Source organism: Atheta coriaria, unplaced genomic scaffold, assembly GCF_025399875.1.
Source record: "Atheta coriaria isolate IRGN ID8LTWV9N9 unplaced genomic scaffold, Caltech_Dcor_3.1 hic_scaffold_5_pilon, whole genome shotgun sequence".
Taxonomy (NCBI): domain Eukaryota; kingdom Metazoa; phylum Arthropoda; class Insecta; order Coleoptera; family Staphylinidae; genus Dalotia; species Dalotia coriaria.
Window position 1 is genome coordinate 10,655,665 of NW_027045447.1, and position 16,037 is coordinate 10,671,701.

The following is a 16,037-nucleotide window of genomic DNA, read 5'->3' on the forward strand; positions in this document are numbered from 1 at the left end:
TGCGCACGGTACGAATTGAATCTTTGTGCAAGCGCGCGGTCCATGTCAAAAGAAAATCGATCATCATGAGACGGCCCAGAGCTGCACCGAGCCTGCGTTAGGCAAGTGTGACTGTAATTTTTCGTGGCAGGTTGTTTCAATTTCGTCCTTACGTGCACTGCGGACGAGTTCGGTGCAATCGCACCGAACGCACGTACGTTTCAAAGTCCCACACGTTGCAAATAGAAACATCGGCTTTATACGCGCCGCGAACTGATCCATTCCTGCATAAGTGTACTCCTCGCCGTGGAAGCCAACAGCTGATTGTCGCAACTCGCAAGCGATGTTTAGTTCATTCACTGTGTGCACTTGTACAGGCTTAGTGCTTCGACTCTAGGAACATACACCCGCCATGTAAACCAAGTGTGTTGTGAATTTAAATATCAAGAATATATCGCATCGAGCCGCTCTACATCACTGGTGAGTCATCGACAATAATGTTACTTGTTACAATGCCAAGCCAGAAGCTAGAAACATTGGTTCCTTATACCTACTAAAATCTGACATTGACACTGATCAAGATTTTACCGAAATTTTGCGTATTTTACGGCGTAATTCCTGCAACAATTGCTTTTCTCATCACATTTTCGGATTTTCTCCACATTTTCACCACGCGTTGTTTAAATTAAATTAGTTATTCATATATTATCACATTCCTTATCAAACCATTGTTTAGCTATGCTTTATGATTAAATAAACTCACATTTAAGAGCAAAACAATCAAATTAAAATGAAATTTCAAATGAATTTCGCTTCATATTTTATTACAATGTAACTGTTTACAAATCATTTGTAATTATTGCCTACTGGTCTAGACACTACATTGTTTGATCAAATCATGTTCCGGTTTCTGTTAAATTATTTTATCTTATCTCGATAATCCGCGTTTTTAAACATGAGTGCATTAGTATTAATGAACAATAGGACCAGATCGGCAATCTTCATATAGTTTATGTTATTTGTTGCCACCCGCATTTCGATTAATTACATTTAAGTAAAGTTTGCAATGAAGGAAGATAATGGCAAAGTATAAAAGTTAAATGACTGTGGTATTGGTACAAGATGACGCTCGGCTTGATACTCACGATATTTTCCCGTGCATGGGTTCTAAGGTCAATTGAACCATCACCACGTAAGGCTTTGTCGCATTGATGGCTGTTATTAAGGTAATTAAACCGTCAGGACAATTTGTACGTAAACGGTACACAATGATTCAGCATCATGATTGAATCATGTGGAGAAAATTGACGCTCTTCCAATAATTGTTTTCAATTGATGCGTGCTCAAAGTTCTTTGTACTTATTGTTTCAACTCAGAGTATACCTACCTACGTACGTAAACATATCATAAATTGGTTAAATCCTTATTTGTAGTAGATATATTTAACCGATTTGTATCGCACTACTTGTTTGGTTAAAATAGGATGCGTTTTTATGTGCTTTAAATGGAATGTTTAAGTTTGTAAATATTATTTGTAGGAATATGACTTATATGGACTACTATTACACACATTGTTGGTAATTATAAAATAAATGCAGCGTGACTAATAAAATGATGCACAATATTCTGTGAATATATGTGAGATATAGCAATGTTCCGGGAGGAAGATTTTCTTGTAATTGTAAATCGACAAAATGGAGTTTGCAAGTCCTCCATAGTTTTAAGAGCTTCTAAGTACCCACTTGAGCACACACTTGATAATCTCAGCCAATCGTTATCTTGCTTGACCGTGCTTTCAGCGTTCAGGATTGGTTACGAATTTCATTGGCACGATAATTTTTATTCATATGCAGCAACAAATATTTTTTTAGTTTGTTATCATGAGTAACACTTGTTTAAAAAAATAAAAAATAAGTTATACGGTGTTATTCTAATTAGTTATGTGTGTTTTGAAATTTGATTTGGAAGTGAAATTAGAATTGTTGGAATTTTTTTATGTTTTACGCTACAATTTCGTGCGTTTTTAAAAATCAGAGGAACACAATTAAATATTAATAATCGCGTTGCATTTGTTACCACCAAAGGGCACTGCGTTCTTTTATACTTCACAATGCACGCGATGCATTCAGAGTTTACACAGTGCTGTATACTTTTCTTAATTATAAGTTAAATTATTGATGTGTTAATACTCTGCCAGGCTTCTGTTCCGCTAGTAGGTACCTACGGTTTATACTCGTATTTCTACTTGTGTCGAAAATATCCCGTGCTTTGTAATATTTGTTTTATTTTTATTACATGTGCCATAAAGTTATTTGGTGAGAGAAATCATTTTTTGATGACTTTCTTTGCCCTTCAGTAGCATAGTGAGAACAAATCATTTAATTTTCGTTCCAAAATTCTATTTCTAACCTTTTTAAGTATTTAATTTAGTATTTATTAAAAACGACAACAACATCATTATGATATTTAATGGAAATTTGTTTAGGCAATTTGAAAATGTATAATTTCGTCTCTTAGAATAATTCGAAATCATGCAAAATAATTAGTGGTAATAATGATATTCAACATGGAAATATGAAGGCCATATTATCTTCACGTGTATGAAACAGTGTTACAAAGTACGAGTACACAATTTTGGTTAAGTAGAGTAAGTTTGACTTTTGTACAGAACTTAAAAATATTAAAACAAAACGACTTTTTCCAGGCCAAAACAAATATAATGACTATCATTAGCTATCTCCCATTTTTATTAAAATTACATTTAATCACATGTGCCATTTTGTTGTGTCGCAACACCGGCGAGTTTCCTACGCATTGTTTATATGTTTTTGTTTCAATAAGTAATTGTGCGACACAATTATTTTATTTATCTTATCAATGCAAACGTTTTCATGTTTAATTACGATTAAAAAACACATTTACTTTCTAATTGCATTATTTGGCATAAACTGAGGTTTTACATTGTATAGTTATTACTCATTGATATAGCAAAGTACATCTTCGAGTACATAGTGCGGTCGTGCCGTATCAACTTACATCATGGAAACATTAAACCGCACCATTAAATGTATATGATTGATTCGGTGTTCTTTGTCACTTAATATTATTAATATTTGTAGTACCTAAGGTCGAGTTGGTTTTAGGTGATGCGAATGACCCGGGCATGCTCAGGCAATTTAGTTCTGTTGAGAGAGTTTGATTCAGTACATCGCACTTTGCAAAAAATTGTGTTGTAATTCGCGCTTCGTACGAACAAGTCGAGTGTAGATACATATTAGTGCAACTGTTAAGAAACTCGCCGTTTTGTTGATTGTTTGGGATGACCTATATGCCCCAATCGATAGGAATTTGATATCAATTGTTCTATTATCGATAAATAATTAACCTTAATTATTTATTTTTTAATTAAGGAAAGGTTCTGGACTTTTATTATTTTCTACTAGCTCAGGTAAAATTTATTTGTTTATTTATCTTCCCTAAAATTCGAGCTGTTGTAATTCTACTTGATTATAATTGAAATTCTGTTGAAGATTTTGTGTTAAGAATGACACTGAACTTTTAGCATTAAAGTTCTTTCAAAGGTGATTTAATGTGAAAAATGATGATCTCAGATCCGTGCGGAATAATAATCACCGTGTTTACAAGTCGAATTGAAATTGTACTTATCTAAAACGGTTTTAATCGATAGTAAACCATGGTAACTTATAAACATTTAAGTTTCGATCTACTTTTACGCTTGTTTCGTGATCAAATTCAAATCGATTTCATTGGTTGCAGCAATTCATACAGCACGTAGATTAATAACGCAATGTGACATTTTCTACTGGTAGTAACTATACCAAAACTAATATAAAATTTATTTGAAATTCTGCGGTTTGACCTATTTTTCTTGAAAAATAGGGAAATATTGTTCAAACAATTAAAATTATTACCAAGTTAATAATATTTTGAACTTGGAACTATGCTAAAACTAAAAAAAATAATTATTGGTAATATTAAAAATAAGTAGGTAATTATTAATAATTACTAAATAACAAACCATAATTTCAAATGTGGTGACATTTACATATACGTATTATTCTAATATTTAATTACCAAACACTTGCTCGATATTTGATTACAATTACAATTACAATAAAAACACTACCAGGAAACACCTGCTTCTAACAATACGAGTTTCGAGTGATTCTAATCCAATCTGAAAACTGTCGAGATATGGGAAATACTCCTCCAACAAGTGTCTATTTGTACTTGAAGAATGTATATGGACTTTAGATACACGAACATTGTTGTTAGTGTAACTATTTAAATAGCTCAGAGCGATCACTTTTTAATTTCAGTAGGCATAGCATCCATGGAACTCTCTAAATATATTACAACTTTTTTCCAGATTTTCAAAATGGCTGAGGTAAAACACAAAGAGGACGGAATGTCAGGCGATACTGGAACTGTGGCTGTTAACATAGATGAATCGGTTTCATACAAAAGTTCACCTAAAAATGAATCTCTAAACAACGCAATGCAGGGGTAAGTTTTAATATTTACATTTCTGATTTTATCAAATCAAAAAATTACTTTCCAATAGTGATGGTGATTCTGGTCATCTCTGCAATGGTGCCACAAAAATACAGATTTCATCGACGTTGAAGAAAATACCTAATAGTAGTCCGAATAGCCATAGGAAACCGATGATTTCCTTAACTCATTTACCACGCAGGCCACCTGTAGAAATCACATTCTCCGATTTGTCGTACTCTGTATCAGAAGGCAGGAAACGTGGATACAAAACTTTATTGAAAGGAGTCCATGGAAATTTTAAAAGCGGAGAACTCACTGCAATCATGGGTCCTTCAGGTGCTGGAAAATCAACTTTAATGAATATTTTGGCTGGATACAAGTGCGTAGTTTATATTTATAAGTTTATATATAGATTATATAATAATATATTGTTTTAGAACGTCGAATTTAACTGGTTCTGTGTTAATTAATGGCCGAGAACGAAATTTACGCAAATTTCGAAAAATGTCCTGCTACATAATGCAAGACGACTGTTTGACACCACATCTCACCGTCAAAGAGGCACTCAACGTGTCTGCCAACTTAAAATTAGGAAAGAATATATCCAAGAGTGAAAAGAAAGTAATAATAAACGAAATAATGGAAACATTGGGATTACAAGACTGCAAAGACACGAGCACAATGACTCTATCAGGTGGGCAACGGAAACGGTTATCAATAGCACTGGAATTAGTTAACAATCCACCGGTCATGTTTTTCGATGAGCCCACGAGTGGATTAGACAGTAGTTCGTGCTTTCAATGCATTAGTTTGCTAAAAAGTTTAGCACGTGGTGGCAGAACTATTATTTGCACAATTCATCAACCATCAGCTCGGCTTTTTGAGATGTTCGATCAGCTTTATATGCTAGGAGAAGGACAGTGTTTATATCGCGGAGTTGTAACTGGTTTGGTGCCATTTCTTTCCGGTATGGGCTTGTACTGTCCCAGTTACCACAATCCCGCGGATTACATTCTGGAAGTAGCTTGTGGCGAGGCATGGGATTACATTCAGAAATTGGTTATTGCCGTCAATTCAGGACGCTGCGACATGTATGCGGACAAAACATTTAGCGAAAATCATCGCATCACCAATGATATTACCAAAGAAAATGCAACGCTGCGTACGCCTTCGTTGTCACCTGATTAAAACCTGTGTAAAACTGTGTGTTTTGTAGGGTGGTGTATTTTTGGGACCTATATCAATCATACCAATGGTTCTGTTCTCTGGATTTTTTGCTAATCTCAACGATTTACCCAAATATTTAAGTTGGTTGTCGTACGTGTCTTACGTTCGATATAGTTTTGAAGGATGCATGATCGCCGTCTACGGTATGGCTCGCGAAAAGCTGGAGTGTAATAACATGTACTGTCATTACAAGTATCCACAAACGTTCCTTACCCAAATGTCCATGACGGGCGACATACACACCTATGTGATAGACGTGGTGGCTCTACTAGGATTTTTTATGGTAATAAGATTATTCTCGTATTTCGTTTTAAGGATTAAACTGTTAGCCAATCGTTAATGTTAAATTTTATTGAGATTTATAATTATCTTCTTAAGTAACTTATGATGGTCAAATTGTAGTATTATTAGGTAATTTTGTGATCTTTACACATTACTTTTACAATATACACCTAGACACAGGATAATAAATATTACTATAATATAAATATAGTAATAGTTGTCTCACCAGTGCAACCAGACTTTAGAATTGACAAATATTTTCTTGGTAAGTATTCGTATATTGATTTATACTTAAACCAATATTTGACGTTGTATTTTAATTAGGGAACTTTTTAATTTTGATAGGGATGATCCATTTTAAGATATATTTTAGCGGCAAAAACATTATGTTTTCTTAAACGTGCCTAAAGAAGTTCTCATTAAAATCTCACTCAAATACATGCCAACGATATGGATAAAATCAGCATCTTTTATTTATGATCTATTTTGAACTGAAATCCATGGTCAAACTGCACAAATTGTAGTAAATATATAATAATAATCAGTGAATCGATCAACAACGTCCTTTAATTATATACTTCCTACATAGAAGTACAATTAATTAAAATATATCGGAAATGGCCAATTATTAACACACCATAAACTAAATAAATTTATATTATTCTATTGCAAGTTATCACTTTTGATGTAAATTTAGATTCAACAAGATGAATCTTATTTTCATAGTAATTTTATTTACCCGAGTATTATTTGCAGTAAGTTTTCTCAATTAACTTCCAAAATCTTGATTAATTTAACATTTTAGTTTGGCAATGTATTTCGTGATACGCTCGATGAAATTTTTGAAGTTCAAGAAGATTGTTATAAAACACTTGGTGAAGAAATGACTTGCGAAGTAGATGAGTGTGTTCTGAAAGCGGTATATCTATTAGACGGCACAGGTAACAATGTAAAAATGACAAGAATGAACGCATTATATCGACCCATTGCAACACAATGCATGCAAAATTCACAATCACCTTCAACCTGTGAATTTTCTTACAAATTCTTACAGTGTTTTATAAAATGGATTACTGATTATGAAGAAGATTATTATTCTGAATGCGCCAAAAGGTATCCTATAGATAAAAAAGAAATGGAAATGCTTGAAATGTCAGAGGAATCCTTCAAGAAAGTCAAAAACCACGCATGTCTCATGAGCTGCGCTTCGGATGTTCACAAAATATACACAGAAAACGACGAATTTAATAAGAATTCCTTGCGGCTTCATTCAAATCTACCAATTGACGTTCTAAACGAAGCAGAAAATTGTTACAAACAGCATCAGCAAGAAGATAAATGTCAAAGAAGAGCTAATAGAACCGCCTGTTTATATATGAAGTATATGGCTGCGCAGGAAAAAGCAAACTCGACTGGATATGATAATTTATCTGAGGAAATTTATGAGTAATTGCAAATTGTTTTGAATCTTTGTGTATTATAAGAATTTAATTAACTTACATTCAGTAAAATTTTAATCTTAAAATGACATATTTCAACATTTCAAAACTATTGAATCAAAATTTACTTCTCCTTATATTCCAAGTAAATGAAGAGAAAGTGTTGGTTATCTTCAATTAAAATGTTATCGACTGCTTTGTTTGCTCTGAAGGAATCATCGGGAATGGTCCCCCATTCGGTTGGATATTCAGGCAAAATGAAGAGCTGCCATGCAACTTTTTCGTTATAATCGTTGGCCAGTCTTCCAATACTGGTTACAACTTTACCGTAATCAGAATCAATTGTTTCAAATCCAAAATTTTCTTCATCGAACCAGGCTTGTGCTTTCATGATATAATGAAAGGTGGTTTCATGTCTTAAACCCACAGTCCAATTGACTGAGTGGACTGGATCGGCTGTACCCGACAGTGTAGTGTAGCTAATATGTGCTGTAATGAACAATTACTGTGTTTACTAAATACTTTTATAAAATTGTTTTTTTTTTTTACTTACCAACATCATCATTGGAGGCAGCAAGGCCCGCGATCGACGCAACAAGAAGGCAGAGGAATACTTTCATCTTGAATTATTAGTGAGAGTATGATTTGAAACAAAAATTTGCAGGCTTTTATATCAAACGATAAGATAAATCAACTGATAAGTAAACCTTCAAAAACTCTCAATTGTATGTTAATGTATCTATAGTTTAAATCTTGAAAGGTCAAATTTTCCAAAATAATTTGGGAATATTCACCTGACTTATACGTGGAAATTTCAAGTATGTGTGTCTATAATAGTAATGCTACTTCAAGAGTTAGAATAACAATTTATTTAATTATGAATTTTAATTTTAATAAAGTTTTTAGAACATTAATGTTAACAATATTAAAAATGACAAGTGGTACACTTGAATGCGGCGAGGCGCAACAAACAAAATAAATAAATTTGAACCTGTTAACAAAAATAGCTCTCAAATACTCAGAACAACATCAAAATGTTATAAACTTTTTAAACTTAGAATAAGAATCTGCATTAGATATTAGTCATACTTCACATAGAAAATACTCAAATTTATTGGGTCTTTCCAAATCAATTTTGATAAACCTTTGCTTTTCATTTCAAATTTTGAAGTACACTTGAAGAAATACAATGACAGTATGTGTAATAAGATTGTTATCAGTTGAATTTTTAGACGATTGCATAGATAGTAGGTATGTTTAAGGCGCGCAAAACATGTTTTCCAATCATACTCTCACTAACAATTTAAGATGAAAGTATTCCTGTGCCTTTTTGTTGCGTCGATCGCGGGCCTTGCTGCCTCCAATGATGGTAAATATAAAAGATTTAATAAAAGATTTATTAAAGTGTTTAATAAACATAGTAATTGTTCGTTACAGCACACATTAGCTATTCTACACTGTCGGGTACAGCCGACCCATTCCATACTGCTAATATGACTATGGCATTAGGATACAATTTTACCTTCTATGATACCATGAGACTACAAGCCGTTTTCGATGACGATTTTGAATTTAAAACACTCGATTCTGCAGAGGGCAAAGTTGTATTGAGTATTGGAGGATTGGCAAACGATTATGACGAGGGAGTCGCCTGGCAGCTCTACATTTTACCCGAATATCCAACTGAATGGGGGAGAATACCCGATGATTCTTTCAGAGCCAACAAAACAGTCGATAATATTGTAATTGAAGATAATCAACATTTTCTTTTCATTTACATGGAAATCAGGAACGAGACAATGCGTTAAACATTTTCGAAATATAAAATACTTCTAGATTAAAATATTATAAAAATTTTACTAAATGCATTTATTTTTTCTTGTTGCTTGTATTTTTCCAATAAAATAAATTAAATCAAAAGGCAATTATGATTTATAGCCAGTTATCACTTTTGATTTAAATTTAGATTCAGCGAGATGAATTTTACTTTCACAGTAATTTTATTTGCTCAAGTATTATTTACTGTAAGTTTTCCGAAATAAATCTCAACCTTTTCCTAATTTACTTAACATTTTAGATTGGCAATGTATTTCGTGATACGCTAGATGAAATTTTTGAAGCTCAAGAAGATTGTTATAAAACACTTGGTGAAAAAATGACTTGCGAAGTAGATGAGTGTGTTCTGAAAGCGGTATATTTATTAGACGACACAGGTAACAATGTAAAAATGACAAGAATGAACGCATTATATCGACCCATTGCAACACAATGCATGCAAAATTCACAATCACCTTCAACTTGCGAATTTTCTTACAAATTCTTACAGTGTTTTATAAAAGAGATTACTGATTATGAAGAAGATTATTATTCTGAATGTGCTAAAAAGTATCCCATAGATAAAAAAGGAATGGAAATGCTTGAAATGTCAGAGGAATCCTTCAAAAAAGTCAAAAACCACGCATGTCTCATGAGCTGCGCTTCGGATGTTTACAAAATATACACAGAAAACGACGAATTTAATAAGAATTCCTTGCGGCTTCATTCAAATCTACCAATTGACGTTCTAAACGAAGCAGAAAATTGTTACAAACAGCATCAGCAAGAAGATAAATGTCAAAGAAGAGCCAATAGAAGCGCATGTTTATATATGAAGTATATGGAAGCACAGGAAATAGCAAACTCGACTGGATATGATAATTTATCTAAGGAAATTTATGAGTAATTGCAATTTGTTTTAAATCTTTGTGTATTATAAGAATTTAAGAAAACTACATTCAGTAAAATTTTATTCTTAAAATAACATATTTCAACATTTCAAAACTATTGAATCAAAATTTACTTCTCCTTATATTCCAAGTAAATGAAGAGGAAGTGTTGGTTATCTTCAATTTCAATTTTATCGACTGCTTTGTTTGCTCTGAGAGAATCATCGGGAATGGTTCCCCATTCAGTTGGATATTCAGGCAAAATGAAGAGCTGCCAGGCAACTTTCTCGTTATAATCGTTGGCTAGTCCTCCAATACTGGTTACCACTTTGCCGTAATCAGAATCAATTGTTTCAAATTCAAAATTTTCTTCATCGAACCAGGCTTGTGTTTTCATGACATCATGGAAGGTGGTACCAGCTCCTAATCCTATGGTCCAATTGACAGTATGGACTGGATCGGCCGTACCCGACAGTGTAGTGTAGCTAATATGTGCTGTAATAAACAATTACTATGTTTAGTAAATATTTTTATAAAACTGTTTTTACTTACCATCATTGCAGGCAACAAGCCCAGCGATCGACGCAACAAGAAGACACAGGAACACTTTCATCTTGAACTGTTAGTGAGAGTATGATTTGAAAAACTTTTGCAGGCTTTTTATATCAAACACATCAATGTCATTGCGTAAAAAATCAACTGATAAGAACACCATCAAATACTCTCAATTGTATTTTAATGTTGTTTGAATCTTGAAAGGCAGATTTTTCCATGATAATTGGGAATATCCACCTGACTTATGCGTGAAGATTTCAAGTATGTCTGTCTGACTAGAAATGCTACTTCAAGAGTTAGAATAACAATTTATCGTTATGAATTTTAATTATTATAAAAATTTTAGAGCATTGATGTTACCAATATTAACAATTGAAATATTAAAATTAAGTGGGTTCAATTCATAATAAATAAACAAAATATATTAATTTGAACCTGATAACAAAAATACTCTGAACAACATTGAAATGTTATAAACTAAAAAGTTTATGACTCAGAATGAGAATCTGCATTAGATATTAGTCATACTTCACATAGAAATTACTCAAATTTATTGGGTCTTTCCAAATCAATCTTGATAAACCCCTTTTCTCTCAAGATTCAAATTTTGAAGTACACTTGAAGAAATACAATGTCAGTATGGGTAATGAGATTGTTATCAGATGAATTTTTAGACGATTACATAGATAGTACATAGGTATATTTAAGGCGCGCAAAATCTGTTTTCAAATCATACTCTCCCTAACAATTCAAGATGAAAGTATTCCTGTGCCTTATTGTTGCATCGATCGCGGGCCTTGCTGCCTCAGATTATGGTAAGTAAAAAGATTTGTATAAAAGTATTTAATAAACATAGTAATTGTTCATTCCAGCACACATTAGCTATTCTACACTGTCGGGTACAGCCGAGCCATTCCATACTACTAATCTGACTATAAGATTAGGATATGACTTCACCTTCTATGATACTATGAGACTACAATCCTGGTTCGATGAAGAACATTTTGGATTTGAAACACTCGATTCTGCAAAGGGCAAAGTTGTATTGAGTATTGGAGGACTGACAAACGATTATGACGAGAGAGTTGCCTGGCAGCTCTACATTTTACCCGAATATCCAACTGAATGGGGGAGAATTCCTGATGATTCCTTCAGAGCAAACAATACAGTTGATAATATTGTAATTGAAGATAATCAACATTTTCTCTTCATTTACTTAGAAATCAGGAACGAGACAATGCATTAAACTTTTCGAAATATAAAATACTTTAGCATTTAAAATATTATAAAAAATTTTACTAAATGCCCCTACTTTTTCTTCTTACTTGTATTTTTCCAATGATATATCCATTAAAATCAAAAGGAAATTTTGATTTACGCTTTTACCGCTTTTAAAAGTAGGCATATTGATCACTGGGTTGCATACAGTGGATGTACTGAATTCAAGTTGCAACTTCATAAACAACTCCGAGAAGTGTCCCTGAGTTTCTTCAATATTTACAAAATATCATATGATCACTTATCGCATACACCGCCTCATTTCGTCTGCACTATTGCAAGGTGCAAGCAGCGACATATGCACACCAAACGTACATAACCGTTTAGATCGAGTGTTTGTCACGTTCGCATTTTCTTTAACTATTGTACTTTTTAACTTAAAACGTGTAAACTCAAATCTCACTCGTGCAATGACATCCTGTGCGGTTTCAATGGTCCCTAAATGTTTAATCAGCAGTTTTTGCAACAGCCACATCCGCGTAAGCCATCTTTAGATGAATATTTTTATACATTTGCTTTAAAAATACTGACTGCCTCTCAATTACTCCTACAGACTGTATAAGTGCACTCAGTTATGATAAGCAGTCAATATTCCATTTTGTACTAATTTGAAGGTGGAGTATTAAGTATGAGTAATATTATAGACATAGAAGCTACACAAGTAAAGTACTAGGTTGTGTTCATAATTTATTGCACTGTTAGCCTTTGGATTTGTAAATAAAAGTGAGTGAGGTAGTGGGTACACTCTTATCTAATTTTATTGTTTCAGTGATAATAACTTGATGAGTATGTGATGTGTTGATATATACTCACTTTATACATTCTGTTTTACACATCATGGAATGGAATCAGGATGGTTTTGTGCCACCGGATGGTGGCTATGGCTGGATCATTGTTATTGCATTTGTTGTTATTAATGTAAGTACTTATTATAAACTTGTTTTTACTGTGTATGAATTAACAAAGATTATGCCTTTGTTTGTTGCAGTCATGTCTACTAAACTTGACACAATGTTTTGGAATTATTTATCACAGCCAATATGATGTGTTGGGGTTAACTGGAGCAAAAGTTTCGTTTTTGCTACATTTGTACAATTTTATAATGTGTGCATTAGGTGAGAAGTTTTATTCTAATTTTATTTTAATTCAATTTGCTTAGGTTATGCATATATAAAGTTGTGGTTTCAAAGGTATTTTATTGAATAGCAAAACAGCTAAGTTCTGACAACATTAATAGCATAATATAATATTAAATATAATTTCTTAGGTATCATAAGCGGTCCACTCTTGAAACGTTTCGATTATCGTCAGGTTTCGTTCCTTGGAAGTTTTCTCATGTGTTTGGGGACATTCTTAACAGCTTTTTCAAAAAGTTATGAAGCGCTGCTATTCACCATTGGCATTTTAATAGGTATGTAACAAGGTATGTAATAACAGTGTAAAGTTATATGATATGATCTGTATGTTTGTTTAATAAGATAGTTAACAAATACATTTTTATTCTAGGCACTGGACAAGGCATCTTGATGCCTGGAATGTACATCGCGGTGAATTCGTATTTCAAGAAACGTCTGACGTTGGCCATCAGTCTGCAAGTCACTGGTGCTAGTTTGTCACAAATTTTCATGCCACAGGTTTGTGACTGGCTGGTAAAAAACTACGGTGTTCACGGGGCTGTGTTGATTTTGGCTGCTATTTCTTTCAATGCTCTTCCACTCACTATTTTATTACGTCCTATGGGAAAGAAGAAGTCTAAGTCAACGAATGAGAAGACAGATGATACAGTAAGTTTTGGTTTATGTTTGTTTTGATTTGCTTGATTTTTAACATTATTGGTGTTGTGGTGATTGCCTAACTACGATGCGGCATTTGTAAGTTGGTAATTTGGTTCGCTTCAAATTATTTATTATATTAGAAACAAACTTAACATAATTACACTTTAATTACGATTAAATATCAAATTAGATAATAATAGATAAACGATTATGCATTTTTAAATCAATAATTTATCAGTTTTATGTTCTATTGATTGCTGTTTGTTGTTTATTATGCTATTATTTGCTGGAATTTTTATGCAATTGCAAAAAAATGTGTGTTTTTTAGCAGCACGTGTCCGAGAGGTTGTTGTCGCCTGTCTATCAGGAAACAACGTACCGCGTGACGAAGAACAAGCGCAGCCGGATCAGCGAGTTTGCTAGAATGCTGGATTTAGGTTTGTTTGGCGATCGTGTATACGTGATCATCGTCATCGGCATGGGCGTCTCGTTCGCATCGGAATTAAACGTGATCCTAATGATGCCGTTCATTCTGCGCGAGCTGTCGCACTTCAATCAGGACAACACCGCGAACGCAATGAGCGTGCAGGCATTTGCCGATATAATTGGTCGGCTGGCAATTCCCTTCATTGCATATCGTCAGGATGTGCCACCTAAAATTATGTACCTGCTTTCATTAACTTTATCATGTTTTGGTAGAACTAGTAAGTCAAACATTTGACTTATTTGATGATTAATTGTTTTAATTTGCTTTGTCTTTTAAACTACAGTATTAAGTGTCTTTTACGAACAACCGTCCTTAGTCTTTACTGTGTCGGCCATTTTGGGTCTGGCCAAGGGAATGAAGGCTGTGTTTCAATCCGTTATCATACCAAAGTTTGTCAGCAGAGAGAAACTCGCGGCTGCAACAGGTTTATCAATGGTTTCCAATGGAATTTTGTCTTTAATCATTGGTCCTTTAATTGGTAGGTCAAGAAAACTGTTATAAATAAATGTCATTGTGGATTTGGTTATTGCAGGTTGGACTCATGATATAAGTGAGTCATACATCTACACATTGCATGTGGCGTCAGTGTTGTCGCTCTTTTGCATCGTGCTGTGGACGGCAGAGTTTCTCTGCACATCACGTTTAAGATTAAAACGTGTTGAGACTGTCGAAGTCAACGAAGTAAACCAAGAAAATAATGTGAACACGAAATGATTCACGCTGTATATTCTCTTTCATCAATTTATTACCTTTTTCTACCCCGTATTGTATATAACAAATGAGAGTTTACGGAATATTATATAGACTTTTACTACATTTATAACTTTAGTAATAATAAATATTTAAACAAAGTTATTATTAACTTATCTGCATCAAAAATTATAGGGTTTGGAGTGCTGCTTTGTATAATAACATATTATTATGCCGATCGTTGGTATATTTCATTGCACATGCGCAGTAATTAAAGGAGCGGGGCTTAAAATATTACAACAATTTTTTAATATCCACAAATGTAATGACGGAAATTAATTATTGTGAGAACAATTAAATTGGTTGCATTTGTTTCTATTTTCTTTGAAGGTCAGTTTTATTTCAACATATACTTTACGCAAAACAAATGCGAATGTTACGTTTGTATGTTTGTGACGCTCTCACGTAAAAACTATTGATCTAATTTTAATCAATCTTGCTACAGAGATAGTTTTGACTTCCGGAAATGTCATAAGCTAGTTATTGTCGCAAAAATATAATTTAAAGCTTGTAAAATAAGCCCTTAAAGTTTAAAGATTCAATCAGAAGATAATTGAAATAATGATGGCGCTGGGAAAGATTTTGAATTAAGATTGAGAATTTGCGCGGGCAAAATCGCGGACAATAACTAGATTTAAATAAATAAAATGTTTCGTATGAATGAAGCTTATCCTTAAATAATGATTAATTAATCACAGTAGTGATCTTCACGGTGACCTAATTTTAAAACTAAAGTAAAAGTAATTGTAAAAAACGAAACGATTTGTTGCGGTGAAGTCGTTGTTCTTTCACCGTTGCGCTCAAGCACGTGAATTAATAACCATAAAAACAGGCTGAAATTTTTTTGTTCGAAGGTTGCATTCGGCAGATTGTTATTTTATTGCCCGCTATTATTTGTTATTAATATTTGCATTGTACTACATTCTTTACTTCTTCATTTCGAGTCAGACTTGATTTGATTTTCCTTGGCCTTCTTGTCAATTTAATTAGGTAATCTTTATTGGAAGCTTTGATAGATGAGAAGGTTAGTCTCAAGAACGAG

At 33.3% G+C, this 16,037-nt stretch overlaps 4 protein-coding genes and 1 long non-coding RNA gene across 8 annotated transcripts; 3 read left to right on the forward strand and 2 right to left on the reverse strand.

Annotated features, from left to right (window-relative positions):
* The first annotated feature begins 5 nt into the window (after nucleotides 1-5).
* On the forward strand, nucleotides 6-7,534 carry LOC135792176 (ATP-binding cassette sub-family G member 1-like). The gene is made up of 6 exons (XM_065302790.1): nucleotides 6-459; nucleotides 4,370-4,506; nucleotides 4,565-4,876; nucleotides 4,935-5,670; nucleotides 5,714-6,761; nucleotides 6,812-7,534. The coding sequence occupies exons 2-5, from the start codon at nucleotides 4,379-4,381 to the stop codon at nucleotides 6,062-6,064; spliced, it is 1,527 nt and encodes a 508-aa protein (XP_065158862.1). The 5' UTR covers nucleotides 6-459; nucleotides 4,370-4,378; the 3' UTR covers nucleotides 6,065-6,761; nucleotides 6,812-7,534.
* LOC135792804 (uncharacterized) lies at nucleotides 7,464-8,099 on the reverse strand. Its single transcript, XM_065303546.1, has 2 exons — nucleotides 7,999-8,099; nucleotides 7,464-7,934 (listed from the first exon to the last, which is right to left on the reverse strand). Exons 1-2 carry the CDS (start codon nucleotides 8,063-8,065, stop codon nucleotides 7,570-7,572), a joined length of 432 nt encoding a protein of 143 aa, XP_065159618.1. The 5' UTR covers nucleotides 8,066-8,099; the 3' UTR covers nucleotides 7,464-7,569.
* Nucleotides 8,100-10,173: 2,074 nt separating this feature from the next.
* Nucleotides 10,174-10,797, reverse strand: LOC135791684 (uncharacterized). Its single transcript, XM_065302161.1, has 2 exons — nucleotides 10,703-10,797; nucleotides 10,174-10,645 (listed from the first exon to the last, which is right to left on the reverse strand). The coding sequence occupies exons 1-2, from the start codon at nucleotides 10,761-10,763 to the stop codon at nucleotides 10,281-10,283; spliced, it is 426 nt and encodes a 141-aa protein (XP_065158233.1). The 5' UTR covers nucleotides 10,764-10,797; the 3' UTR covers nucleotides 10,174-10,280.
* Nucleotides 10,798-11,409: 612 nt separating this feature from the next.
* Nucleotides 11,410-11,986, forward strand: LOC135792271 (uncharacterized). The gene is made up of 2 exons (XR_010548232.1): nucleotides 11,410-11,520; nucleotides 11,578-11,986. It is a non-coding gene; the product is annotated as an uncharacterized lncRNA (long non-coding RNA).
* A 196-nt stretch (nucleotides 11,987-12,182) lies between these two features.
* On the forward strand, nucleotides 12,183-15,096 carry LOC135791681 (monocarboxylate transporter 2-like). Of its 4 annotated transcripts, none has more exons than XM_065302157.1 (8): nucleotides 12,183-12,462; nucleotides 12,753-12,901; nucleotides 12,972-13,098; nucleotides 13,251-13,394; nucleotides 13,490-13,767; nucleotides 14,090-14,462; nucleotides 14,529-14,723; nucleotides 14,778-15,096. In XM_065302157.1, exons 2-8 carry the CDS (start codon nucleotides 12,821-12,823, stop codon nucleotides 14,957-14,959), a joined length of 1,380 nt encoding a protein of 459 aa, XP_065158229.1. In that variant the 5' UTR covers nucleotides 12,183-12,462; nucleotides 12,753-12,820; the 3' UTR covers nucleotides 14,960-15,096. The 4 variants fall into 4 exon arrangements, with proteins under 4 accessions (XP_065158229.1, XP_065158225.1, XP_065158227.1 ...); XM_065302153.1 differs by having other exon boundaries at nucleotides 12,186-12,462; nucleotides 14,087-14,462; XM_065302155.1 differs by lacking the exon at nucleotides 12,183-12,462 and adding an exon at nucleotides 12,578-12,696 and having other exon boundaries at nucleotides 14,087-14,462.
* Nucleotides 15,097-16,037: the final 941 nt, after the last annotated feature.